We start from the raw sequence: 27347 nt of genomic DNA on the forward strand, positions 1-27347 counted from the left end.
GACGTCAACATGACAGCCCAGTCAACAACACAGAGCTCATCTGTTGGGAAGTCGGTGGAACAAGACAACTGGAGAGACTTTTCTACTCCGCTAGCTTGCCAGTTTTGCTAGCCCTTTAGTATACGCCGTCTATAGGGGGAAAAGGGAACCCAACTTTCCAATTAGTCTTTTTTTGTTTTGTTGTTTCGCTTCTCCTCAATGGTCAACTAATGGGTAGTTCAACTATATATTGAGGACATTATTTGGTCTCGCTCCACAAAACTGTAACGGAGGCAGCTTTTGAAAAGGTTGCGGCTAGCTCGCGAGCTAGCACTGGAGGTGAGAAAATGGAGCTGGACGACGGAGTTCTCTACCAGGATGACCCGGGCACGGCGGCTATGATGTCCGAACGGGTGTCGGGTCTGGCGAGCTCCATTTACCGGGAGTTTGAAAGGTTGATTGGAAAATATGACGAGGACGTAGTGAAAGAACTCATGCCACTTGTGGTCGCCGTGTTAGAGAACCTGGACTCGGTGTTTGCTGTGAACCAAGAGCACGAAGTCGAACTGGAGCTTCTGAAAGAGGACAACGAGCAACTTATTACCCAGTATGAACGGGAAAAAGCCCTCAAGAAGCATGCAGAAGAGGTAGGTTTTCTTCCCTGCTGTCAAAGACGCACAGGATAGACCGAGTCTGTTATATTAACCTTTCTACAGTGATTATGATGGGTTGAGGAAAGCTAGCTAACAGTTACAACTACGCTGGCTAGGCCAATCGAGTTAGCAGCTTGACAGTTGTGCAGTATCTGCAAGCGCAAGTAATATTCTTCCTCAGACACATTCTGAACTGCAATAGCTAGCTTGGTTGTCCCGGCCATGTGGAACAACTTTTGTGCTGTGAAAACTGCTAACTTGGCAGGTTGCTTGCTTGAATTTGCAACCAGCAAGCTGTCTTCTCTGTGATTGACAGGACCGAAACTGGTGCTCGCTGCGTCTTGCCTTGCATGTTTGCTACGTGCATCAAACAGTATCAGCCCTGACCTTATGCAGCATACATTAGTGTTTGCTTATTTGCATTGTTTCATGGTTCCCAAAGTTAATGGAAAAATTATTTGAAGTACGGCAACTTATCAGGAATACGTAACGTTATTGTATGCCACTCATTTGCCCAAAATATCTTAAAATCTACAGATCATGTTATCCCAGGCAAGGCTACTTAAATGTGTTGGTGGTAGCATGGGAACTTGCTGGGGTGTGCCTCATGATTTGGCCTTTTAACCTCAATGCCAGTAGAGGTGTGTCTAAGGTGCTTCATACAACAGATTAACTAAACCATGAAGTGTTATAGTTGTCAAATGAGAAGATTTTCCAGATACAAGGCTGCCTGAAATGTCATAGTGTTTGATCTATGTCAGAGCAGAAGTCTACTCCTGCTGTCACTGCGTTCACTGCAATGCAGTGACCATATCTCAGCGTGTGCACAGACTGTCAGTGTTTTGTGATGTTCTACTGATGGTGGGAAATGTGTGTGTGTGTGTGTGTGTGTGGTACCATGTTCTGTGCAGGCATTGCCAATGCTAAGTTACACTCTGCTTATAACCTTGCAGTTGTCATGTGAATGTGGAATGACAAGCATAACTGGAACAGGTCTTTGAGGTTCATCAATGATTCATAAAAGGTTCATAAAGACAGTATAACAATTCAAGGTTATCTTTACAGTGTTGTCACACGTCCTTTCGTGCAAATCACTCACTCAGTAGTATTGGTCTTTTCTCTCAGTTTGTCCAGTTCTCCCAGTAAAGGCAGACTGGGGTCTGTAGTGAGGCTGGCAGGCTGGGGTCTGTAGTGAGGCTGGCAGACTGGGGTCTGTAGTGAGGCTGATAGGAGTCAGGTGGCTGAGCGGTGAGGGAATCGGGCTAGTAATCTGAAGGTTGCCAGTTCGATTCCCGGTCATGCCAACTGACGTTGTGTCCTTGGGCAAGGCACTTCACCCTACTTGCCTCGGGGGAATGTCCCTGTACTTACTGTAAGTCGCTCTGGATAAGAGCGTCTGCTAAATGACTAAATGTAAATGTAATGTAAATTATAGGCTGGGGTCTGTAGTGAGGCTGACAGGCTGGGGTCTGTAGTGAGGCTGGCAGGCTGGGGTCTGTAGTGAGGCTGACAGGCTGGGGTCTGTAGTGAGGCTGACAGGCTGGGGTCTGTAGTGAGGCTGGGGTCTGTAGTGAGGCTGACAGGCTGGGGTCTGTAGTGAGGCTGGCAGGCTGGGGTCTGTAGTGAGGCTGATAGGCTGGGGTCTGTAGTGAGGCTGGCAGGCTGGGGTCTGTAGTGAGGCTGGCAGGCTGGGGTCTGTAGTGAGGCTGGCAGGCTGGGGTCTGTAGTGAGGCTGATAGGCTGGGGTCTGTAGTGAGGCTGGCAGGCTGGGGTCTGTAGTGAGGCTGATAGGCTGGGGTCTGTAGTGAGGCTGGCAGGCTGGGGTCTGTAGTGAGGCTGACAGGCTGGGGTCTGTAGTGAGGCTGGCAGGCTGGGGTCTGTAGTGAGGCTGACAGGCTGGGGTCTGTAGTGAGGCTGACAGGCTGGGGTCTGTTGGCAGACAGGACACTCACTAGTGTCAGCCACAAGTTAACCTTAGACCATAGCTACCCTCGCTTAGTGTATTAGTGATGTACCTTACTGCTGTGCTTATGTGATTGGTTTGTTAACTGTGTTAACATTGCCCTCTAACCTCCCATGTGTTGACATGCTAATGGTGTTTATGCTGTAGCTGAGATGTCAGTGGTGTGTGACTACTGGGTTGAAGAAGGGCCCCATGACTCACACCTACAGGGCACACAGGCACTAACACACACACACGCCCAGTTTGACCTCAAGCATACTACATGATTGGGTGCCTGACTGGGGCATGACAGCTTTATGTCTATTGTTTGGTCTCTGACCTCATTTTCCACTGTAGAAAAGTGGAGTAGAGCCAAGGAATTGAACTTGAGATTAATACAAGCCTATATACTATAGTAAAGAAGTGTAAAAATGTGAATGTTGTGTTTGGGCCAAGTAAGTCTGTCCTCTATCCCAGTGTACCCAGCCCTCTGTCCACCCTCCCAGTCTACCCAGCCCTCTGTCCTCTCTCCCAGTCTACCCAGCCCTCTGTCCACCCTCCCAGTCTACCCAGCCCTCTGTCCACCCTCCCAGTCTACCCAGCCCTCTATCCACCCTCCCAGTCTACCCAGCCCTCTGTCCACCCTCCCAGTCACCGCCCTGTCACTCTGTCCACCCTCCCTGTCTACCCAGCCCTCTGTCTGCCCTCCCAGTCTACCCAGCCCTCTGTCCCTGCTCCCTGGTGGTCTTGGCCGGAGGAAGAAGGAAGGGCCAGGCAGGAAATTCCTTGAAAATGCTTGACTACTTCCTGAGTTCCTTTCTACTGCCAGAGTTACTACACAACCAGATGTTGTCACAGAGCATTGATGTCATAGTCCCACCAGGGTGGTCATGTAGTCTCAGAACCCAGCTCAGTCTGAGAGAGCCTGGGTGATGCCTGTCTGGTATGGAAGAGATGTGGATGTGATGGGAGATGTAACGTTCCAGCCCATTCCCACTTAAGCATAGTCTTCAACCTTAAAATCTGTTAATCCTTACAGTATCCTGTTTCAATATGCTACATCCTTGGTGCCCTCCTTTCTGATTGGTTGGAAATTGCCAAATTGTGGTGTACATTCAAATAATCGGTGATGACAGACAGCGGACGGTTTTATATCTGGAATCCATCCACAGACGTTGTTTGCGTCTGTATGTGAGGGAATCTAACCCTGGACACACACACATACACACACTCTCACACACACACACACACACTGATTCTGCCTAGACAGTTGTTTCTCTCCAGTGTTTCCGGTGGTAGAGTCCTGCAGCCTGTCTCTCCCTGTGTCCCCAGTTTTAACCAGGCTAGACTCTGGACACACACTCTGGCCAGTTGATAAAGCTCACTGTCAATTGAATGAGTGCTGATACAGTGGAAGTCTGTGTGTTTTGTTGGGGAGGGGGGGGGGGGTGGACAAAGGGAGCATTATGAATGTTTAGAAGTGGAGAAAGAAGCCGAGGAGAGGAAAAGGGGACTGGAGGAACAGTCTTTCTCTGGAGCACTGTCATATGAACATCCTCCCCTGGGTCATATGACCAGCTGCAGGGTGTGTGCGTGCATGTGGGAGGTGTGTGTGTGTGTGTTAGCACTCCTTTCACACCACAAACCAGGTCTTTCCCTGTGCACTCACCAACGTTTCTCCACACTCAACACATTCACCATCACACAAGTAGAGTGGATGGAGAACTTGGCCAGAAGTGATCATTGTTACCCTTCAGTGAGCTGGTGCAGTGACGCAGGCTGAGAGAACAGGCGGTCTGTTCCCGCTAGGCCTCAGGGATAGCAGGAGCCTCAGGTGATTATCTGGCCCAGCAGATGACTCCTGATCTCTGCCGATAGGCCAACCTGAACAGGCACTGAAACGTGATCGGGAGGTCTGATTATCTTTCTTATTTCTTGAAGAACTTGGCAGAGTCAACCCTTAATGTCAGGCTGATCTCATCCTTGGATTATAACCTCTGAATAATTGACACACACACACACACACACACTCACTCTCTCACAAAGGCTGTACTGAGCGTCAGTGTGTGTGAGCCAAGAGGCTGGTGCTGTGCACCTGTTGTGCAGAGTGGCTGTTTATCAGACACAAAGGAGCTGAAGACAGATGAGACAAGTCCCTTTCCACTGCTGTTAACTTCCCCTTTGACACACACATGTGTGCCTTTTACTCACACACACCCACCTTATACTGACACCGCCCCCCCAAACACACACACACACGTAGACACCATAGGCCTGTCAAAGTAATTTTGGCCCTCTCAACAGCGTCAGACATGAGTGGACTAAGCAGGTAGGGTGGGCATCGTTAGATAGCTCTTTTATACTTCTGTTTAGCATGCAGTTGTGATAGTCTCTCTCCCCTCCTCCGTCTCTCTGCAGAGGTATATAGTGTTCGAGGACTCCCAGGAAGGTGAGAGGAAGGACCTCCAGAGTCGAGTGCTGGGGCTGGAGTCACACACACGGCAGTTAGAGCTCAAGACCAAGAACTATGCCGACCAGAGTGAGTAACCACACACACACACACACATACCACCCCGTAGCATTGTGTATGTGCAGGTCTTGTGACTGTGTTTCTGATCAGCTTGAAGACTGCAGGACTCCTTAACGACCTTAATGAATAAAGACCATGACTGTCAACCCCCCCCCCCTCTCTTTTCATCCCCTTCTCCCTCCCTCCATCTGCCAACACGTTCATCCTGCTCAACATGCAGTCCCTGTAACAGAACAGAGGACTTTTTCCTGGTTCTAGAAATTGAACTCAGATCTTCACGTAGATTATACTGTGATGTGATTTTTGGTGTGTGTCTTGTGTCAGTTGAAATAGGCCTACCTCAGCAGACTGCTGTGTAGGAGGTGTGTTGTTTACCTGGGGGGGGGTGTGGGGGGTTATATAAATAAGCGTGTGCATGTCACAAGTCCTAAGTAGCGTGTGAACATAATGAAAACACATGAGATTGTACTGGAGCTGGTGTGGATACATGCTAGCAAAACACACACATGGATCAAATGCTAGGAGACTTTCAGTCTAGCAGGTGACCACATTTGTTATAAAAGTGCTTTTAAAGCAATTTTATAAAGGCGCTGATTTTATTTTCCGCTGTTGGAGAAGATAAAGGGAAACCAAACCCCAGTTAGTAAACAAACACACACACGCGCACACACACACAGGTCACTTCCTTGTACAGCCAGCTGTGTGTCTGATGACGAGTTATTTTAATCTGTTTCTCTTTCTCTGCGTGACTGCGGTTAGGGAGTCTAATTGGTTAAAGAGTCGTGAGAATCCTCCACTGTATGCACACACACATGTACACGCACACACACAAACATACACAGAGCACACACACACACAACTACATATTAGTCACCCTGAATGATGTAACCACTCTCAGAAAGGCTGCTTTAACAGTTGGGGAACCAGTTAGAAGAAAAAGCTTCAAACCAGTCTTTTAAGTGGCTTTCCTCCAGGCCTTAAAGCCTGCTGATTAGGGCAGGATTATGGTCCCAGCCCCTGACCTAATGCAGAGGTGCACTGAGGACACCCTGTGGCAGGAAGTAGATATCACACCTTTTTTGTCTTTGCTGTTTGTATGCAGTAGCTGAAAAATACAAGCTTATCACAGGGTAATAAAAGCCAAGGTTTGAGTAGCACAGTTCACTGGAAGTGATTTATATGAATACAACTTATAGTGGAGTTGACCAAATGACATGGGACTGCCTCACTGTTGATCACAGACTGTAGCTGACTGTGACTCTCACCAATATCTGCAAACATCTATTATGTGTCATATGTAAAGCTGTGTTCACACGTGATTTCCTCTCTGTGTCTGTCAGTCGTCAGGCTGGACGAGCGCGAGGCCGAACTGAAGAAGGAGTATAATGCTCTTCATCAGAGACACACAGAGGTAAGCAGGAACACGGGAGGTCATGTGATACACATTCTAGTATTGCACCGGGACGAGGTGTGTTTTCCATGCCGTATCAGACGACCTTGATGACAAATATTGGAAGTGACTGACCGCATAAGAGAAGTCACCGCCCCCCTTCTGTGTGTGTGTGTGGTATATTCCATCTAGATGATCCACAGTTACATGGAACACCTGGAGAGAGCCAAACACCAGCACACCACTGCCCTGGAGGCCTCAGACTCCGGCCAGATGAGCAGATCACGGTGAGACACACACAAAGCGGGTTCTGGAGAGTTGTGCTGGAGAGGAGAAAAGAGAAGAAGTGTGAATATGGGAGACGTAGAGGGCAGTGTTAAGGTGATGAAGACTAGAGGGGCAGTGTATGAGGAGTTACACTATGGGTGATGGAGGATGTGAACTAGGGGGCAGTGTTGAGCGGCATAGACTAGGGGCCACTGTTGGGGGAGGTTTGACTAGGGGGCAGTGTTGGGGGAGGTTTGACTAGGGGGCAGTGTTGGGGGAGGTTTGACTAGGGGGCAGTGTTGGGGGAGGTTTGACTAGGGGGCAGTGTTGGGGGAGGTTTGACTAGGGGGCAGTGTTGGGGGAGGTTTGTCTAGGGGCCACTGTTGGGGGAGGTTTGACTAGGGGGCAGTGTTGGGGGAGGTTTGACTAGGGGGCAGTGTTGGGGGAGGTTTGACTAGGGGGCAGTGTTGGGGTCGTAGAAGGATTAAGGCCAGCTGTGGTGACGAGGTTGTAGAGCATAATCCTGGACTAGGAGGAGGAGTCCTGGCTGCAGACCAGATAATAACTGACCTCTGTCTAGGGTAGAGGATTGTGGGGTGATGTAGAGTAAAAGGGGGTGTAAGATCTTCAATGCAATGTAGCTTTATGTAAAATCAACCACCAAAAAGCTTTATGCATGGTCAGACTTTAAAAAGGGTTGCAGGGTTAGTTTGAGTCTGTGTGTGTGCTTGCGTGCAACAAGATGAACAGGTTTTTACCCCCCCCCCCCCCCCTCTCAGCCTCTCCCTGTCGTGGCCAATAGGCTTCGAGCTGAGGGGAGGCAGATGGAACAGTCTGCCTCAGCATCTGAGGGAGGGAGAGGAGGGAGGGAGGGAGGGAGAGGAGGGAGGGAGAGGGAGGGAGAGGAGGGAGAGGAGGGAGAGGAGGGAGGGAGAGGAGGGAGAGGAGGAGGAGGGAGAGGAGGGAGAGGAGGGAGGGGGAGGGAGGGGAGGGAGGGAGAGGAGGGAGAGGAGGGAGGGAGAGGAGGGAGAGGAGGGAGGGAGAGGAGGGAGAGGAGGGAGGGAGAGGAGGGAGAGGAGGGAGAGGAGGGAGGGAGGGAGAGGAGGGAGAGGAGGGAGGGAGAGGAGGGAGAGGAGGGAGGGAGAGGAGGGAGGGGAGGGAGAGGAGGGAGAGGAGGGAGGGGAGGGAGGGAGGGAGAGGAGGGAGGGAGAGGAGGGAGGGAGAGGAGGGAGGGAGGGAGGGAGAGGAGGGAGGTAGGGGAGGGAGGGAGCATTGTAGTGTGAACAGCAGCAGCAGTGTCGCAGCTCAGCAGAGGAAGAGGAGAGGAGGAAAGGGATCGTCTTCATGTAGAAAAGGAAACTACAAAGGACTTTGCGCTTCTTTCTGTCTGCCTCTTCATCTTTCGATGCCTAAATGATGAAATGATGTGAAAGTAGTGAGTGTAGGGGTGTTTAGCAGGACTAGCTGCAGTGTCTAGTAGTGTCTGTCACTACCTCTGCTGTTGCTGCTGCTGCTGGGATTCTAGCTGTTGTTGTTCCTGTGTGATCTCTCTCTCTATCGCTTTCTCTCTCTCCTCACTCTTTCACTTTGTCTTTCCCCCCCCTCTCTCTCCCCCCCTCTCTCTCTCTCTCTCTCTCTCTCTCTCTCTCTCTCTCTCTCTCTCTCTCTCTCTCTCTCTCTCTCTCTCTCTCTCTCTCTCTCTCTCTCTCTCTCTCTCTCGGTCTGTCTCTCTGATTCTCTCTCTGAGCTGCAGAGTACAGAACTCCTGTAGCCCTCTATTCTGGGAGTGGGCAGGTTCAGTAAACCCGTGTGCTAGGGGTGGAGAGTGTAGGCAGGGCACCGCCTGCGTGCTGATGTAGGTAAACGTGGGACTCCATTAGAGGACAGTATTCTCTTCGTCCTCACCTGAACCCTGGTCTCTGGAACCCTGGGATTTTGTGCCGACTCTGGAAGAGTATTCTTTAGTAAAGGTGTCCTGTTTGCGTCACCTGTGACGGTGTAGCTTAGCTCGGTCGGTGCCCCCGCCTCCCTGGCCGTGCCCCCCAGCCCTGCCCTGCTGTCCTGTGGGGGGCTGTGCTGGGCTGCGTCCTGGGGGGGCCATGAGCCCTGGGTGTATGCTGCTGTTTGTGTTTGGCTTCGTGGGGGGAGCGGTGGTCATCAACTCTGCTGTGCTGGTGTCTCTGTCTGTCCTCCTGCTGGTGCACTACTCTGTCTCCACCGGGCTCCCTGCTCTGCCCGCTCTGCCCGCTCCCTCCAGGTACGTGTGTGTGAGGGTGTGTGTGTGTGTGTCCACACTGTTGTTTATGTACGTGCATACCCCTGTGTATTGACATATGGCTGTGTGGGCTCAGTAGTCGTCAGGCTGAAAGTGGGTCAGCACAGTCAGACAGCCAGATTGCCTTGTTGCTTTTGATCCTGGACATCAGCCTGGAGGCTATACGACACATCTATGATGAACAGCTCTCTGTCACCGTGATTTCCACCACTACCAACACCTTTTACGTCAGCCCCCGTCACGAGAAACACCTCTAGTACAGACCTAGGCCTCATGTTGGGTCAGTACTCAGTGTTGGTCATAGCTGACCTGTGTGTTCAGTAGAGACAGTGTTGGTCATAGCTGACCTGTGTGTTCAGTAGAGACAGTGTTGGTCATAGCTGACCTGTGTGTTCAGTAGAGACAGTGTTGGTCATAGCTGACCTGTGTGTTCAGTAGAGACAGTGTTGGTCATAGCTGACCTGTGTGTTCAGTAGAGACAGTGTTGGTCATAGCTGACCTGTGTGTTCAGTAGAGACAGTGTTGGTCATAGCTGACCTGTGTGTTCAGTAGAGACAGTGTTGGTCATAGCTGACCTGTGTGTTCAGTAGAGGCAGTGTTGGTCATAGCTGACCTGTGTGTTCAGTAGAGACAGTGTTGGTCATAGCTGACCTGTGTGTTCAGTAGAGGCAGTGTTGGTCATAGCTGACCTGTGTGTTCAGTAGAGACAGTGTTGGTCATAGCTGACCTGTGTGTTCAGTAGAGACAGTGTTGGTCATAGCTGAGCTGTGTGTTCAGTAGAGACAGTGTTGGTCATAGCTGACCTGTGTGTTCAGTAGAGACAGTGTTGGTCATAGCTGACCTGTGTGTTCAGTAGAGACAGTGTTGGTCATAGCTGACCTGTGTGTTCAGTAGAGACAGTGTTGGTCATAGCTGACCTGTGTGTTCAGTAGAGACAGTGTTGGTCATAGCTGACCTGTGTGTTCAGTAGAGACAGTGTTGGTCATAGCTGACCTGTGTGTTCAGTAGAGACAGTGTTGGTCATAGCTGACCTGTGTGTTCAGTAGAGACAGTGTTGGTCATAGCTGACCTGTGTGTTCAGTAGAGACAGTGTTGGTCATAGCTGACCTGTGTGTTCAGTAGAGACAGTGTTGGTCATAGCTGACCTGTGTGTTCAGTAGAGACAGTGTTGGTCATAGCTGACCTGTGTGTTCAGTAGAGACAGTGTTGGTCATAGCTGACCTGTGTGTTCAGTAGAGACAGTGTTGGTCATAGCTGACCTGTGTGTTCAGTAGAGACAGTGTTGGTCATAGCTGACCTGTGTGTTCAGTAGAGACAGTGTTGGTCATAGCTGACCTGTGTGTTCAGTAGAGACAGTGTTGGTCATAGCTGACCTGTGTGTTCAGTAGAGACAGTGTTGGTCATAGCTGACCTGTGTGTTCAGTAGAGACAGTGTTGGTCATAGCTGACCTGTGTGTTCAGTAGAGACAGTGTTGGTCATAGCTGACCTGTGTGTTCAGTAGAGACAGTGTTGGTCATAGCTGACCTGTGTGTTCAGTAGAGACAGTGTTGGTCATAGCTGACCTGTGTGTTCAGTAGAGACAGTGTTGGTCATAGCTGACCTGTGTGTTCAGTAGAGACAGTGTTGGTCATAGCTGACCTGTGTGTTCAGTAGAGACAGTGTTGGTCATAGCTGACCTGTGTGTTCAGTAGAGACAGTGTTGGTCATAGCTGACCTGTGTGTTCAGTAGAGACAGTGTTGGTCATAGCTGACCTGTGTGTTCAGTAGAGACAGTGTTGGTCATAGCTGACCTGTGTGTGACCCCTCCACCTCTAAATGCTGCTGCCTCTATTGTTGTTCTGTCGCTGCTTTTCAATACAAACGCTTTTCAACACGACAGCCTTTGTCATGGCCCTGCTACTGTACTGGACCTGTGGTATGTAGACACAGACATAGGAGAGGATTGAGCTGTGTGTGTGGAAGGGGGTGTGTGTGTGCACTGGATACGTTATTTATTTGGTCATTAGAGAACTATGGCATTGACAGTTGACATGGATATGATGAGGTGTGTGTCTGCATGTGTGTGTTATGAGTGTGTGTGGATCGAGGAGAGTTGTGGAAGCTAGCACTAGCTCATGTCTGCTGACGTGAGTGGAACAGAGCTGCCACCGCTGTGTGAAGCAGAAGCCAGTGAGAATACCTCCCCAGCTGCCAGCCCCAAGCTCCAGTCCAGACCCCCCATGTTCCAGTCCAGACCACCTGCTGCCAGCCCCATGCTCCAGTCCAGACCCCCCATGCTCCAGTCCAGACCCCCAGGCCACCTGCTGCCCCAACAGAGACATGATCACCTGTGTTGGTGTCTCTCCTCTCCTGGGTCCAGACATAGCAGGCGTCAGACTGGAGAGCCAGCTGGACCGCCAGCTGAGCCTGTGGCCTGTGTTAGCCAGCAGCAGGTGCTGTAGTGGGGACCTCCTGCTCCAGGGAGCTGCCTTCTGCTCTTCTGCCCGGTGCCCTCCTCCCTGGGCTCCTTGTGTAGGGGGCCAGCCCCCCAGCAGGAAGTCTCCCTCTCTGTGTCACCCTTGAAGGGAGAGAGACCCAGGTCCATAACAACATAAATATCCCACCACACGGCAACGTTTATAGGGTCCATTCTGTGCAGGAAAAGCAAACGAGCGCCGAACTGTCCGGACAGGAGCCACGATGTTGCTGTGTGTAGTGGCAGCCTCGCAGACATTCTCTGCCCTCTTTGTTGTGCTGCCCATCTCCTCTCTAACGCTCTCTCACCCATCAGCATGCAGTGACGTGTGAGTGTTCTTCTAACTGCCTTTCACCTTGCAACATAATGGATGTTTTTCTCTCTCTCGGTATCCAGGAAGGATCGTCCCATCTCCATGGGGATATTCCCTCTACCAGGAAGTGATGGCCTAACCCCTGATCTCCAGAGAGAAACTGTGGAAACGCCTTCAGAGCCTTGGAGGTTCAACGACCTGAGCCACCCTCGCTGCAGCACCAGCCTCAAGGTAGAACACACACACAGGCGCACACACACACAGGCGCGCACACACACACAGGCGCAAACACACACACAAACACAGGTACACACACACACACACACACACACAGGCGAACACACACACAGGCGCGCACACACACAGTTTTGAGTAGTTCCTTAGTAGTACTTCCTCCTGAATACATCAGTAGTGTTTCCCAGGGATCTGAAGGATGACCTCATCCCTGTTTCACTCCAGACAGCTTGACTGGGTCCAGGAAGTGTGTGAGTGTGTATGTGTGTGTCTGTCCCTTTTTATGTCTGTGTGTCTGTGTATATGGAAACATTCTCTCTCTTTCTGGCAGGAAACCTTACAAGTCTATTGAGAGAGGAGTGATTACTTCAGTGTGCCCGGAATGGCAAAGCAGGGTTCAACAGTGAGAGAGATAGTGAGTGTATGTGTGTGTTTGGGGGGGGGGGGGAGGAGTGGTACCACTCTGGCCTTGCCTGCCGGGTGGGTTGGGGAGGAACCATAAGGCTCTCTCCACTGTTACTATTGGAAACCGTGCTACCAGCAAGGTTCCATCATGAATATTCATGAAGTATTCTGTTGGTGTGTTCATACAGGGTTAGATGGAGGGAAGTGAATAATTGGATTTACTGGTGTCTCTCTGAGCTAGATGATTCCCCATTCACTCCACCTGTAACTCTCTCTCAAAACACTTTGTATATAAAATTCCAACCAAAGCTTTGATCACTGCTTCTCTTCAGGACCCAGGCCCTGTGATACAATAGAGGTGTCAGGATAAAACACACACACACACACACACACTATCTTTACCAGGCTCCCACAGCACAGACTGACAGGGATGCCTTTGTGTTACACCATCTGACTCAACATTTCCCAAAGATTTACATTCACCCTCTCTTTTCACCCTTTTCTGGGTGCTCTCTCTTTCTCTCTAGCTTTGTCTCTCTTTCTCTCTGACTCTCTTCCTCTCGATCTCTCTTCCACACTATCTAATCTATCAGCCTTCCCCCTGCCTCTGAGTTTAGTATTCCTGTAAAGAGAATGAATCAGTATACACACACACACACACACAGTATATGCCAGGAGGGCTTTGGGCCTCTGTCATGGATGGCTATTATCAATGTGACAGACGGAGGAGAAAACCTGCCTCTCATTGGTTGGCTGGTGCTACTATAGCAACAAGAGAGGGCAGGCATGCTGGGAGGGTGTTTTAGGCAGCGATCACACCAGGCCAGGGGAGAGAGAGAAAGGTGGAGGGAGAGGGAGGGAGGTTGGAGAAACTCAGGGGAAAGGCAGGAGGGAGGGGGTTGGAGGGATGGAGGAAGGAGGCAGGCAGGCGAGGGGAGAGAGGCGAGTAGAGTATCTACCGTTGCTGCACTGTTCTTCTGTAGTATTTATCTGTTGTCTTCATCTGTTGTCTTGGTGAGGAATTCCTTGAGTGGTTAGCCCCTAGTGCCTGTGTCCCAGGCTGACAGGATCATCCCTGTGGAGAAGTTAGTACCACCTCCCAGCTGTGTGCTGTCTTAGCACCAGGCACCTAGAATCATATATCAAGGTTGAGACAACAGTTTTTCAATACGAGACACTCCCACAGACTAGAATACATCACCTTTGGTAAGAAACTCAAAATTTAGCTCACGTTAGCTAAAAGCTATTGATGGAAAACTGTTTCTCTTGAATGAACAATTCATTATAAAATATGTTAAATGTTGTGAAGTACTGCTGAATGACAACATCGGCAATGTAGATCTAAATACACTTAGAAGCGAACATTTGGCTAATCTTGCCACCCACCATAAAGCATTCAGTTAGCCAAAGCAATAATTACCAATAATAATAATTACTGTAATTTACTCTCACAAAGGTTCAGGGGTTGTTCAGGGGACTTGTCCAAACCTTGATCTATCCCCCTAGCCAGACATCTGGCAGGGCTGATGGATGGCTGCAGAGGGGACAGAGCTCCCTCAGAGAGCAGGTTACCTCCCACCGCAGATCTGCCTCTAATACAACTCCGCCATAAGCTGATGAAATGTGAGAGTGTGCCAGCTCATCACTCTGCCTCCAGTCGGGTCACCTTCTGGGCCAGGCAGCAGGATCTACACTGACCCCAGGCACACATCCAGACCACAAGGGATTCAGGCTGTGAATGACGCTTTATAACACGCTGGTTGTGTTGCTGCTGTGTGCTGTCTCTCTCTCCCAGCCCACACTTCCAGAGTGTCATGTTTTCTTGCTCCTCCTCTCAGGGTGACCGTGGATGTTGCTGTGTGCTGGGTGAGCAGTAGGTGAACAGTATAATGTTGACTTGTTTTATCAGACCGTCCTCTACTGTAATTCTTCTCTTGACCAGCTGGAGGTGCGAGACTCCCCGAGCAGAGGGGAGGGTCAAAGTTCACAGGATAGTTCAGCCAATCAGCAGGCTGAACAGAACCAGGTACACCTGCCTGTCGGCCGCACAGAACTCTGTCGCCCCAGCAACCCACTCTTCCGGCTGCCGTCTTTGCTGTTTTGGCGTGTAGTTGCTGTGTTGCCAACATGGCCCCCAGAAACTTCGTCCAGCGCCTCTAGACGCTAGTGTCTTCACAGCAAGCTCGGGGTTGCCAACTTCCACGCATGGTGTGACACTTTTATCCTCTCCTTCTCACTGTTCTGAAACAGTCAGTGATTTGTCCATAACGCTCAACCTCCATACCTATGATGTGACATGGAACAAGCTCATGCCAGCCCAGTGAGGCAAAGTTGGCGGCCCTGACTAGCTATCCGCATGCAGCCACTCACCCACCACCTGTAGTCTAGACACATGCACTGTAGTCTAGACACATGCACTGTAGTCTAGACACATGCACTGTAGTCTAGACACATGCACTGTAGTCTAGACACATGCACTGTAGTCTAGACACATGTACTGTAGTCTAGACACCTACATGGGCTATAGTCTAGACATTTACAATATAGTCTAGACATCTAGACACACACAGGAGCCTTAGAGACACATGCAGGGGAATCATCCAAAGGGCCATAGCAGGGCATTAGACAGCAGACAGACATGAGGAAGAAGGTTCTGCAGAGGTGAAGTGTTGTGGTTGCATGTAGTTGTGGTTCCTCTACTCAAGGTTGGTGGAGCTGCATGTCCTGCCTTACGCTGAACTTGAACATCTGCTCTTCTAAAGACCGGGCTTAGACCCGTGCAGATGGAAACATTACAGTGTAGGTCTACCTAGAGGGATTTAGGCTACTAATCCATAGACAGCTTTTCTGTCCTCAAATCAATCAGTACAACATTTTGTTGATTGATTTGATTGGTTAACGGTTACTGTGCTTTGAAGTGTTTTGGAAATGAAACTTTTGTTTTCGTGTTTGTGTTCTTTTTTGGTGTTGGGAATGTACTGTACGTTTTGAGTGATTTATGTTTTCAGTGGAGTTTTTGAGAGCTTTTGCTGCATAGCATCAGGAACATACACATAGACCTTAACCGGAACCTCTTACTGTCTTTAATTCATCTCTTCTACCTTCTCCCTTTCTCTTCCTGTACCTCCTTGTCGCTCTCTCTCCGTTCTCAGGATGAGATGTCTAATGTCAACTGTGGAGGCTCCAGAACTGGCACCCCCCTGTCCTCACAAGCAGGTGGATCTAAGACTGGAAGCCCCCTGTCCTCCCGTGGGCCAGCCTCCAAATCCACCACCCCCGTGTTCTCACGAGGTGGTTCCTCCCAGTCCACCACCCCTGTGTCTTCCCACGGAGGCTCCAAATCGGTCCCTCCCATGTCCAGCCTGGGAGAGGTGTCCGGCTCAGTCACACCCACGTCGACAGCAACATCTGACGTTGTCATGGCGTCGGCGGACACGCCTCTCCAGGACCAGGAAGCAGTGGAGGGTGTGAAGAGGAATGTAGGCTGGAATGACAGACAGCAAGGTGGCAGCGGGAACGCCTTGGGAGTGGAAGGTGATGGACAGGAGGGGCAGGGCTCACCAACAGCATCCCCATCAGGCAGTGGTCAGTACTGCAGTTATTCACTTTGGGCCACTCTGGTGTAAACGTCCTGAACTGCTGCTGTTCCTCTAGCTGGTTTGTACTGCATCTGTTCTGACGCTCTCCCTCTGGGGTCTCCAGGTGGACCAGGCAGTGGGGACCAGTCGGAGGTGCAGGCCATCATCGAGTCCACTCCTGAGCTGGACATGGACCTGAGTGGCTACCGCGGAGCCAGGTAACACCAGCCAGACACACTACACACACTCCTCATCAATCATATGGACATCCCACATCATCTGTTGATGGGGAAATGCTTCATGCTGACTCCCACATTTCCTCTTTCCGATCTGTCCCTCTTTCTCTCCTTCCATCTTCTCTCATTTTTCTCTCTCTCCCCCCCCTCCCCCGCTGTCCTCTCTCTTCCTCCTCCCATCAGCACGCCCACTAAAGGAGGCATTGAGAACCTGGCGTTCGACAGGAACACCGAGTCGCTCTTTGAGGAGCTGTCCTCGGCAGGAAATGACCTCATAGGAGATATGGATGAAGGGGCGGACCTACTTGGTAAAAGTTGACCCCCACACCCACAAGTTCTTTATTGAAGAGGTTATCAGTTCAGAGATTCTTCTTCTCCTAGTTATGTTTTACCGTCTCTCCAACCATCTCTCTCTCGCTCCATCTCACCTCATGTTCGCCCTTCTCTCAAATACATTTTTTATGACAGTATTTGCACACATTATATGATAAAAAACACACTCACGGCGAGCATGTATGCTTTAGAATACTGAAGTGTTGCGCCTCTCCATCCTCCACCTCTGCTTTCATCATCTTTGACTCTTTCTTTGTTTTTTGTTTTTCACAGACGAGTTCTCTGGTGTGTATCATTTTATTCACCCTCTCATTACATCAAGTGCACTCAGTGTCACTTCTCTCTATTTCTCTCTCTCTGGCTGTAGTTGTATTTGTTGTTTATTTGGATTCCCCTTAGTTGAAAAATGGATGGTAGCTAGTCTTCCTGGTGTTCACTTGAAGGATAGTACAAACACTGATGTGTCTGACATGATGTATGTTTCTGGTGCTCTTGATGTAAGTGCAACTCCAGCACTGCGTAGCTCTAGTGAACGTATTAGAATAATCCTTGAAGGTGAGTAGAGCGTAGTAAAGTACCTCAGAGTAGAGTTGTACCTAGTGCCTTCTGTAGAGTGTCAGTAGGAACATCTTTATTGACCTAAACTAACCAGCGTGACGTTCCTGTCCCCGCGGCCGCACGGCTCTCAGACTTAGAGCTCAACTTCCTGGGTAAGGACCAGAGCAGCACTCAGTGTGAATGGGTGGGATGGCTCCATCAGCCTGGAAAAAATGGTGTGATGATGTGTAAATGTTCATCTGCAGGTATGGGCCGAGAGGTGGAACATCTCATCCAAGAAAACACCCAGCTTCTGGAGACAAAGTAAGACACACTGCTGCCTAACCTTGACCCCCGACCCCTCATTTGACATAAAACCCCAGTTTTATGTTCCTTAATGAGGTTTGTTAAGAGTTGCTGTGCTTCATTCCTTTTGCGTGTGTGTTTGTTTATGTGTGCGTGTGTGTGTGCGCGTACGTGTGTGTGTTCAGGAACGCGCTGAACGTGGTGAAGAACGACCTGATAGCGCGCGTGGATGAGCTGGTGTGTGAGCGCGAGGCTCTGCAGGGGGAGCTGGAGGCTGTGACGCAGGCCAAGACCAGGATGGACGACAAGTACAAGGAGATGGAGGACGAACTCAAGAGGTAGGCCTCCCTCTTCTCCTTTTCCACTTCCTCCCTCTCCTCTGTCCTACGGTAATGGGGGTGTGTGTGTGTGTGTGTGTGTGTGTGTGTGTGTGTGTGTGTGTGTGTGTGTGTGTGTGTGTGTGGCTGTAAGCAGCGTGATAGTCTCAACTCTATTGTGTTGTCTCTCAGGGTGCGGGCGGACCTGGAGGTAGCCAAGCAGAAGACTAAGAGTGAGGACGATGATGTAAGTGCTCTCTCTGTGTATGTGTTTGTGTGTGCATTTGATCCTACTGATGCGTTGTATATGTGTGTTTGATCATACTGATGCGTTGTGTGTGTGTGTGCAGAGTGACGTGCCCACGGCCCAGAGGAAGCGCTTCACCAGGGTGGAGATGGCCAGGGTGCTGATGGAGAGGAACCAGTACAAGGAGAGACTGATGGAGCTGCAGGAGGCCGTACGCTGGACCGAGATGATCCGGTGAGGAGGGGGAGGAAGATGGACACACACACACACACGAGACGTTCCTACCTCAGTCCAGCTCACAGTCCCTTTCCCTCCTGTTGTTCCTGGGCAGAGCGTCGAGGGAAAACCCAGCTCTCACGGAGAAGAAGAAGTCCTCCATCTGGCAGTTGTAAGCTGTTCTCTTCCTCCTTCATATCCCTTCATCTATATCCTGCTCTTCTACAGTCCCACATTCCCTTATCTCTTAGCTCTCCCTCTTAAGTTCTTCTGCATTTGATCACTTTTACATTCTTTCCTTTTTAATGACGTGTTTAAGAGTGTCTACCTGTGTTTTCACTGTTTTAGATAGTTACTCAACCTGTCTTTCTTTGTCTCTCTTCATTTTATTTGTTGTGTTTGTGTTGTTTTTCCTCAGAATGTAGGTACATCTCTGTTTGTCTGGTCTGAGCCCAACTCACAGGGGAGAGCCAATCACTGAAGGGCTCTCTCGAGAATATCAGATCAAAAAAGGGCACAGCCAATCACAGAAGGGTTGAATTTAATATCCAGTCAGACCTGTCAGAGATGGGAACCATTTGTTGGCCCAGGCTCTCCCCTGTTGAGTTCCAGCAGGAATTGCTTTGGTGTGGATTGAACTAGGAATAGAGGGGAGTGGGTTGAACTAGGACTGGTACAGGTGTGTTTTGGACTAGAACTGGTAAAGGTGTGTTTTGGAATAGAATTACTATAGAGGGCTGGGTTGGACAAGGACTGGTCTAGAGGGCTGGGTTGGACTAGGACTGGTATAGGCATGGTTTGGACTAGGACTGGTATAGTTGGGGTGGGTTGGATAAGGAATGGTGTGGGTTGGGAGTAGGTTAAAGACTAATATGAGGTGTTTGGGGGTTTGCGGGGCAGTGTGGGATCTTTGCATGGTGGGAGTGCTCAAGTTGTTTGTTTTCAGAGCTGGATGATATCTGATGAAATGTCTCCCCTCTCCTGCTCCTCTGTGTCCTCTCTCTATCCCGCCCGGTGTCATCCTGTCTGTGTGCAGAAGGTGTGTGGGGAGGGAGGGAGCAGGTGAAGCGAGTGTGGGGCAGAGGGAGGTAATGGAAGAAAGGAAGGGAGGGGGGAGGGGTTACATGTGTTTTAGGGGTGGTCTCAGGGGGAGGAGGGGTGGTCAGTCAGACTGATGTGTTGTGCGTTGACTAACTGTCTGGTCAGTGTTCAGTATTAACCCCTGCTCTTCACTGGCCTGTGGAGACCTGCTCTTGTTCCCTGGCTGGGGCTGCTGATTGGTCTGACTGATTACAGCTCAGAGTAGCACAAGTCTGGGTGATGTGTGTGTGTGCGTGTGTGTGTGTGTGCGTCAGAGGGAGATTGTATGGGGTGAGGGTAAGGGACGTGTGTGTGCGTGTGTTTGTGTAGCGGTGACCCCTCCTCGGACCCCTGTCCCTGAACCCTGACCACGGAACCCTGCTGCCGCTTTGTGTCCACCCCTCTATCAGTGTCTCTGTGTGCTCTCTCTCTCCTCTCTCCATCCTCCTCTCTCTCCCTCCGTCCCTCGCCCCTCGCCGCTCCAGCTTCAGCCGCCTGTTCAGCTCGTCGGGGGGAGCGGCCAAGAAGCCGGCGGGGGACGCCCCGGTCAACGTCAAGTACAACGCCCCCACCGCCCAGATCCAGCCCTCCATCAAGAAGAAGAGCAGCGCTCTGCAGCAGCTGCCCAGCGACAAGAGCAAGGCCTTCGACTTCCTCAATGAAGAGTAAGTTACTGACACGCACTCACACACACGTCACATACACACACACGCTCATACACATTGGTGGGAGGTGGTGTGAGGGTGGCTGTGTGTGTGGCAGGGTGGAGGTGGGCAACGTGGTGTCGCGCAGGGAGCAGAAGAGGGCGCAGTACCAGCAGGTCAAGGCTCACGTCCAGAAGGAGGACGGCAGGGTGCAGGCCTGCGGGTGGAGTCTTCCCCAGAAACACAAGGTACGCTAGCACCCACGGCTACCCCAACAACCAGTATGACACGGCATGACCTTACTTAAAAATCCTCCTCTTCCTGTTGTCGCCTCCTCAGGCGACCAATGGCAGTCAGGCAGAGACCAAGACCAAGAATCTCCCTGTCCCTGTCTACCTGCGGCCGCTGGATGAGAAAGATGCTTCTATGAAGGTAGGACGGTGTGCTACCACCGAGTATGGAAGAGAGACCTGCTGTGTACTAAAAGCTTCAAAGCTTCAGCACATTAACTGTGTGTGTGTGTGTGTGTGTGTGTGTGTGTCCCTCAGCTGTGGTGTGCAGCCGGTGTGAACCTGTCGGGGGGTAAGACCCGTGACGGAGGCTTGATCGTAGGAGCCAGTGTGTTCTACAGCGACCTGCCTGGGGAGGCAGACAGTCCTCTCAGGAAGACCGCCTCTCAGAACAGCCTGGACAAACTGGACCAGGAGTTAAAGGTACGCACACACACACGCTTGGACACACACAGAGCTGCATTGACGTGGTGTCACATCTAAGGTGTGGGTGTGTGTGTGTGCGCGTGCTCAGGACCAACAGAAGGAGCTGAGGCATCATGACGAGCTGTCGTCTCTCGTGTGGATCTGCACCAGCACCCACGCTACCACCAAAGTGGTCGTCATCGACGCCAACCAGCCCGGCAACGTCCTGGAGAACTTCTTTGTGTGTAACTCTCACGTGCTGTGCATCGCCAGCGTGCCAGGTCAGCAGCCCCAGCACACCGCTGCCCTCGCTTGGGCTCTCTTGAGAAAGCAGTAGTCTCTGATTGAACCGTCAACATGAATGTGTGTGGGTGTGTGTGTAGGAGCCAGAGAGACAGACTACCCAGCTGGTGAGGAAGTGGTCCACATGTCGGAGGCGGGGCCAGGGCCAGAAGACACGTCCCCGACAGCCGGCTCAGACAATGGCTGCTCAGTGGGTGGGGACGGGGTCCTGGGAGGCATCACTGTGGTTGGCTGCTCAGCTGAGGGGGTGGCAGCCGTCCCACAGACAGCAGAGTCCATGTCAGAGTCAGAGACGGGTGAGAATGGCCACTCGACTGTCTGGCTCTAATCCAGATAAACAACAATATTATGTGACTGGTGAGAGTCTACCACTGAACTGGTGTGTGTATGATTGTGTGTCTGTGTGTGTCTATGTGTAGAGTCCAAAGGAGCGGAGGAGGCTACTGAGGCTACTGAGGCCAGTGCTGGCCCAGCAGGTTCCCCAGCAGGACAGGGTGTGGGACTGGGAAGGAGAGGATACACAGAACACATCTTCACTGACCCACTGGGGGTCACACAGTCAGACCCACCCTCCGGCTACACACAGAGGTACACACACACACACACACAGACCCACCCTCCGGCTACACACAGAGGTACACACACACACACACACATACAGACCCACCCTCCGGCTACACACAGAGGTACACACACACACACACACACACACACAGACCCACCCTCCGGCTACACACAGAGGTACACACACACACTTTCTCTTTCTCTCATCCATGCTCAAACACTTCAAAACACATGAAATAGAGACACACATTTCAAAACCCATGTTGAGGAGTGTGTGTGTCTTGCAGGGAGTGTGACCTGGTGAAGGATGGGGTGAGCCCAGTCCCCAGCCCAGAGGAGCCAGACCTGATGAGAGAGGAGGCCCAGAAGATGAGCAGCGTTCTGTCCACCATGTGGCTGGGGGCTCAGAACGGATGGTGAGAGTGTGTGTTTGTGTGAATGTGTGGAAAAGTGTTGTGTGTGTGTGTGTGTGTGTGTGTGTGTATATATAACCCCGTTCTCTCCTGTGCAGTGTGTATGTCCACTCCTCGGTGGCTCAGTGGAGGAGGTGTCTCCACTCCATCAAGCTGAAGGACTCCATCCTGGGCATAGTGTAAGTAACAGCCTGTACTGGCTGAACCCTGTCCTGTTTAGTTCTGTCAAGTCCATTTGATTTCTCCCACTAGGGGAAATGTGTTTGTAGACGGGTATTAAAACGCATTATATCCATCATAAATACTACATAAACAGCATACCTGACACCACACAGAGACGACACAAGGATCACTTCGTGTTGAAATGAATACTTGGTGCCATTCATTTATGCAAATGTAGTACCTAGTAATTCACGCCAAAGGGCTCTGCCCAAGCGTCTATATTTGACGAGTTGGGATGAGACTGGGTTGGGTTGAGTAATTTGTACCTTCTTAGACATGGCATCTGTGTTGGTCTGAAAGCACAGCGTGTTATCAAACACAGTACCCAAATATTTATCATTCTCAACCAAATCAATCTCAATCCCCTCAATAGTTTGAATCTGGGAATGGGCACCGACCTCCTGAAGTCAATAAACATATCCTTGGTCTTTGACAAATTCAGTTCAAGGTGAAACTCCTTACACCATGACACAAAGTCACTGACAACCAGCCCGTGATCCAGATCCCCTCCAAAGCAAGCTGACTGTGACCGTGTCATCTGCAAACTTTATAATGTGTCTATTCTCAAACTTACTCTGACAACTATTTGTGTAGAGAATCTAAAGAAGAGGAGAGAGTACACAACCTTGTGGTTAGCCAGAGGATGAATGGCGCTTGTGTGAGAGGACGCCATTAACTCTGACACGCTGTGATCTCCCTGTCATAAAGTCTGATGGACTTCCTGAGGACTGTCTGTCCTCTAACTCTCCCTACCCTGTCCTGTAGGCACGTGAAGGGCCGTGTGTTGGTGGCGCTAGCTGACGGCACCCTGGCCATCTTCCACAGAGGAGTTGGTGAGGAGACACACACACACACACACGTCTTTCTCCTTGCAGTGCTTGTGTGTTAACCCCTCCCCCTTCCCCAGACGGCCAGTGGGACCTGACTAACTACCACCTGCTGGACCTGGGCCGGCCGCATCACTCCATCCGCTGCATGACGGTGGTCCACGACAAGGTGTGGTGCGGCTACAGGAACAAGATCTACGTGGTCCAGCCCCAGGCCATGAAGATAGAGGTGAGAGGCCAAAAGATGGGAGTCACACGAGGAGAGACTGTCCACTGTGTGACAGGAAGCTCTGGTAGAGGAGTGATGAGAGAGTTAGAGGGACTGTGTTTTTCAGGAAGAGGTTGATCGGAATTGTAATCAGCCTGTTCTGGTTTGGGACCTGTTATTGTTTTAATACCCACTTTGTCACTCCTACTCTTTCCCTCTCATTACTCCTCTGTCTCCCCTGTTCTCCCACCTGCCTCACCCCAGAAATCCTTTGACGCCCACCCTCGTAAGGAGAGCCAGGTGCGCCAGCTGGCGTGGGAGGGGGACGGGATCTGGGTGTCCATCCGTCTGGACTCCACCCTCAGGCTGTTCCACGCCCACACCTACCAACACCTCCAGGACGTGGACATAGAGCCCTACGTCAGCAAGATGCTGGGTGAGTCCCACACAGGCATACACACCCAGACCTAACCTCTAACCATTACCAGGTTGTCTGATTGTGGTTGTGTGTGTGTCAGGTACGGGGAAGCTTGGCTTCTCGTTCGTGAGGATCACAGCCCTCATGGTGTCCTGTAGCCGTCTGTGGATCGGCACCGGCAACGGAGTGATCATCTCCATCCCTCTAACGGAGAGTAAGGACTCCTCTCTGCTTCTGTCCCTCCTCTCTCCTCTTCTCATTTCTTCTTCAGTCACTCTTTCGGTCTTACTCACTCACACACACACACACACACACACACAATGTGCATTATCTGTCTCGCTCTCTCTTCCTCTGTCAGCAGCCAATAAGATTGCTCCGGGGCCAGGTACTCACCCTGGGGGCGTGGTCCGTGTTTATGGCCATGACAACAGTGACAAGGTGACAGCTGGAACCTTCGTCCCCTTCTGTTCCATGGTTCACGCACAGCTGTGTTTCCATGGACACAGAGACGCTGTCAAGTTCTTCACTGCAGTCCCAGGTACTGACTGACCTCTCTTGTTGGCCCGTCTTCTTGCTGTTGGTTCTCCTATTGAAGGGTAGACAAACCTTTATTGGCCATTTCCAGAAATGCCAACCCGTGTGTGTTTTCTCTTGACTAACTGACTATTCCTCTCTATGGCTAGCCAGCTGACATCTGAAAACGCGCACGGAACGATCCCTTATTTGAGTTTGATTTGGATGTAGACAATGTGGTGATTTCATAAGCACATATAAGACATCAGATGTCAGTTTGTCCACCCTATTGGTTGATTCTGACCTCTGCGTGCAGGTCAGGTGATGGCGTCAGCGGCGGGCGGGGGGGAGGCAGGGGGGGAGGCAGGGGGGGAGAGGGACTCCCCCTCCCAGGAGCTGGAGAGGTCCGTGCTGGTGATGAGTGGAGGAGAGGGCTACATCGACTTCAGGATGGGTGAGCAGCAGGAGACAACAGCCCCTGGCACTATTGCAAAATACATCTCATGGAGTGGGACAGTCTTGTCAGATTTAAAATCTTGTTGGACGTATCTAGAGACTTAGTTTAAGTAAATAACACATTTTGAGATATCTTATGTGAAACTTTCTTACCGCACTGGAGGCAAGCTCATAACAAATTATTTTTGCACTTCAATTTGATAGGGCACTTTGCAGTGTGTGTGTGTACACAATAAATAATCTCCCAAGAGAAAATAAAGTTGTAGGCTATTTGGTTGATGTAGTAGTTGTGGAAATATGGTCTCTTATGTGTGTGTGTGTGTGTGTCAGGTGATGAGGTTGGTGAAAACGAGGAGATGGATGAACCCACTCTGAAGTTGCAGCCCTTCCTGGCCAAAGCTGAGCGCAGTCACCTGATCGTGTGGCAGGTCATGGCCAACCAGGACTGACCAACCCCCCTCCTTCAGACAGTGTCGACACTTACCCAGACCTGAGACCAGCCCACTCACTCTGAACCATACCTCACTAGAGGAAGCAGGAACTCTCCAATCAGACGCGTCGATTTGTTTCCTGATTGTTATTTTCTTTTCTTTTCCATTTCATGGATTGCAATTGAATTTGATATAATCCACTTGCTCTTCCATTATTGCTGTTGTTTTATGTTGTGGCTATTCAGTCTGAAGTTTGGTTTATTGTCTTGATTTATGACCTTTTGGATTTCTTGCATGCATCTACTTTTATCATCATTGTGTCCTCTGAGTTTGGTCCCATGGTCGGGCTGTGTGCCAATTGGTGCAGTCCAGATACGATGTGCTGATTGGTGGACTGTCCAGATGCTGTGTAGTTGGTGGATGGACTAGGCATTGTGCAGTGATAGGTAGATTGTTCAGATATTGTGTGACAATTGATGGGCTGTGTAGACTGGTTAGATACAGCGCCAAGTACGTGTGGATGGGACAATCTGTCACGCGCACACACACACACAAGGCCCCGTGCACAGTTTTGCTTATTGAGAACATGGCTTTTGGTTGTATGCAAGACAGTTTAATCAATTGCCTGCATTCTCTGGACCTTGATTTATTCAGGCCAATATAATATATCGCAGATATATCTTGTCAGTAGCTCCAGCAGCAGCCTGAGCTGTTTGGGCAGAGTGGGACTTGGGTCCTGTAATGCTGACAGACCCATCCCTTCACTGTCCTATTGTCCTCCATCCCCCCCCCCCCTCCATCACCACCAGCTAGAGCTTGTAGACACCTTACCATTCATCTACAGCTGCCTTAGATCTGCTGAAAAGTTACACAATTATTCACTTGTGAAGTGTAAACAATTATTTATTCTTTAGCGAAAGAATGTTAAACGGTTACCAAAGGAAAAATACAAATAAGTAGCTAAGAATAAATGAGAATCATGCCACTTTTTATAAACATGTTTGGCCCTGTATCTGTAGATAAAAAAAGAAATTCTATTTTGTGAGATGTCTTTGTTACAAGGATCATGGCAAATGGACAAATATATTTTTTAGACCTTTAACCTCTCATGAATTTAAGAAGAATGAGTGTTCTGGAACCTTGTGTGTTCTGGAGTTTTGAAGTCGTCCATACAGGCATAGATCAACGATCAGCCTAGTGACCCCAATACAAATCTGTAACTGATTGTTCCAGCATCCTCTGAACAGAGTTTCCTTCCTGGTAGCTGGGGCTGCCACTGACTCATTCAGCCAATGTTTTAAGCCCATTTTTATGAGCATCTTGTCTATGTTTGTCTTTTAGACTTTTCCAGACTGTCTGTATAGGCAGCCTCCCCCAGTAAGGCTGGGTCCTCCCCCAGTAAGGCTGGGTCCTCCCCCAGTAAGGCTGGGTCCTCCCCCAGTAAGGCTGGGTCCTCCCCCAGTAAGGCTGGGTCCTCCCCCAGTAAGGCTGGGTCCTCCCCCAGTAAGGCTCTGGCCAGGTCGGCCTCAGGGCTCCAGCTGAGGGGCCCACATGTGCTTGAACAAAATTGGTCAGACTGTGAATGATGTAATTATAGCACTAAAAATAAGGTTGCCATTTGGACATCAAACATTTCCATTAAGTTTGCATAACAGTTCATCTTCACTCAGCAACTTTACCAGAAGATATGTCATAGGACATATCTTCTACATACTCTAAAAGTACATTATTGTCAGTATTATGGTACACTTAACTCCAGTCTGTCCATTTTTGGCCTTGCCTGTTCTGTCCCAGAACCTCTCGGCCTGTGCTCCAGGAGCCTGTGCTGCTGCAGCCTGTGCTGCTGCAGCCTGTGCTGCTGCAGCCTGTGCTGTGTCTGTTCCACGTTAGGATGAGTGTGAAAGGAAGCTTGCCTGTTGAGAGTGTGTGCTCGCCTCTTCTCTACCGGGGGGAGAAAGATATTCATGTCGCAGTTTAGCCATGTCAGTATTTATTTCTATGAATGAGCCTTTGCAATTCAGAATGTAACTTTGTACATGGAAATGCGAATATATGAATATTATATGTGTATGAAACAAGTAAAATGGGTTTGAGTTTGTTGTTCTGATCGTTATTGATTGAACTCATTTGAAAGGTCACTGTTGACCCTGAGAAAGAGCATCTCTGCTGAGCTATGCACTACATCATCAACAGAGGTGAAGATGTGGGGGTGGACTGGCCAGGTTGGAAGGTTTGGGGTTAGGGTTCATCACAATGGCCAGAAACCTGCCTGGTCTAGTTTTATTAAGTAACTACCCTTGAATCTTACAGAAAGTCCTGAGCCCATTGGTTAACAAAGTCTACCCCCACACTCTCACTT

The 27347-nt window shown here is 50.3% G+C and overlaps 1 protein-coding gene across 7 annotated transcripts; it reads left to right on the forward strand.

Annotated features, from left to right (window-relative positions):
• The first annotated feature begins 19 nt into the window (after positions 1–19).
• spag9b (sperm associated antigen 9b) lies at positions 20–27091 on the forward strand. Of its 7 annotated transcripts, none has more exons than XM_062475199.1 (31): positions 20–626; positions 4993–5113; positions 6445–6515; positions 6687–6781; positions 11889–12036; positions 14387–14470; positions 15597–15738; positions 15778–16029; positions 16147–16240; positions 16442–16566; positions 17395–17452; positions 17620–17772; positions 17944–17998; positions 18102–18232; positions 18330–18386; positions 19780–19959; positions 20057–20186; positions 20278–20370; positions 20487–20651; positions 20743–20914; positions 21017–21232; positions 21356–21524; positions 21788–21916; positions 22012–22092; positions 22901–22968; positions 23043–23191; positions 23435–23606; positions 23689–23802; positions 23947–24126; positions 24418–24555; positions 24888–27091. In XM_062475199.1, exons 1-31 carry the CDS (start codon positions 327–329, stop codon positions 25004–25006), a joined length of 4161 nt encoding a protein of 1386 aa, XP_062331183.1. In that variant the 5' UTR covers positions 20–326; the 3' UTR covers positions 25007–27091. The 7 variants fall into 7 exon arrangements, with proteins under 7 accessions (XP_062331183.1, XP_062331184.1, XP_062331182.1 ...); XM_062475200.1 differs by having other exon boundaries at positions 15597–15710; positions 15750–16029; XM_062475198.1 differs by having other exon boundaries at positions 15597–16029.
• The last annotated feature ends 256 nt before the right edge of the window (positions 27092–27347 follow it).

The sequence above is a fragment of the Osmerus eperlanus genome, chromosome 12 (genome assembly GCF_963692335.1).
Source record: "Osmerus eperlanus chromosome 12, fOsmEpe2.1, whole genome shotgun sequence".
Taxonomy (NCBI): Eukaryota; Metazoa; Chordata; class Actinopteri; order Osmeriformes; family Osmeridae; genus Osmerus; species Osmerus eperlanus.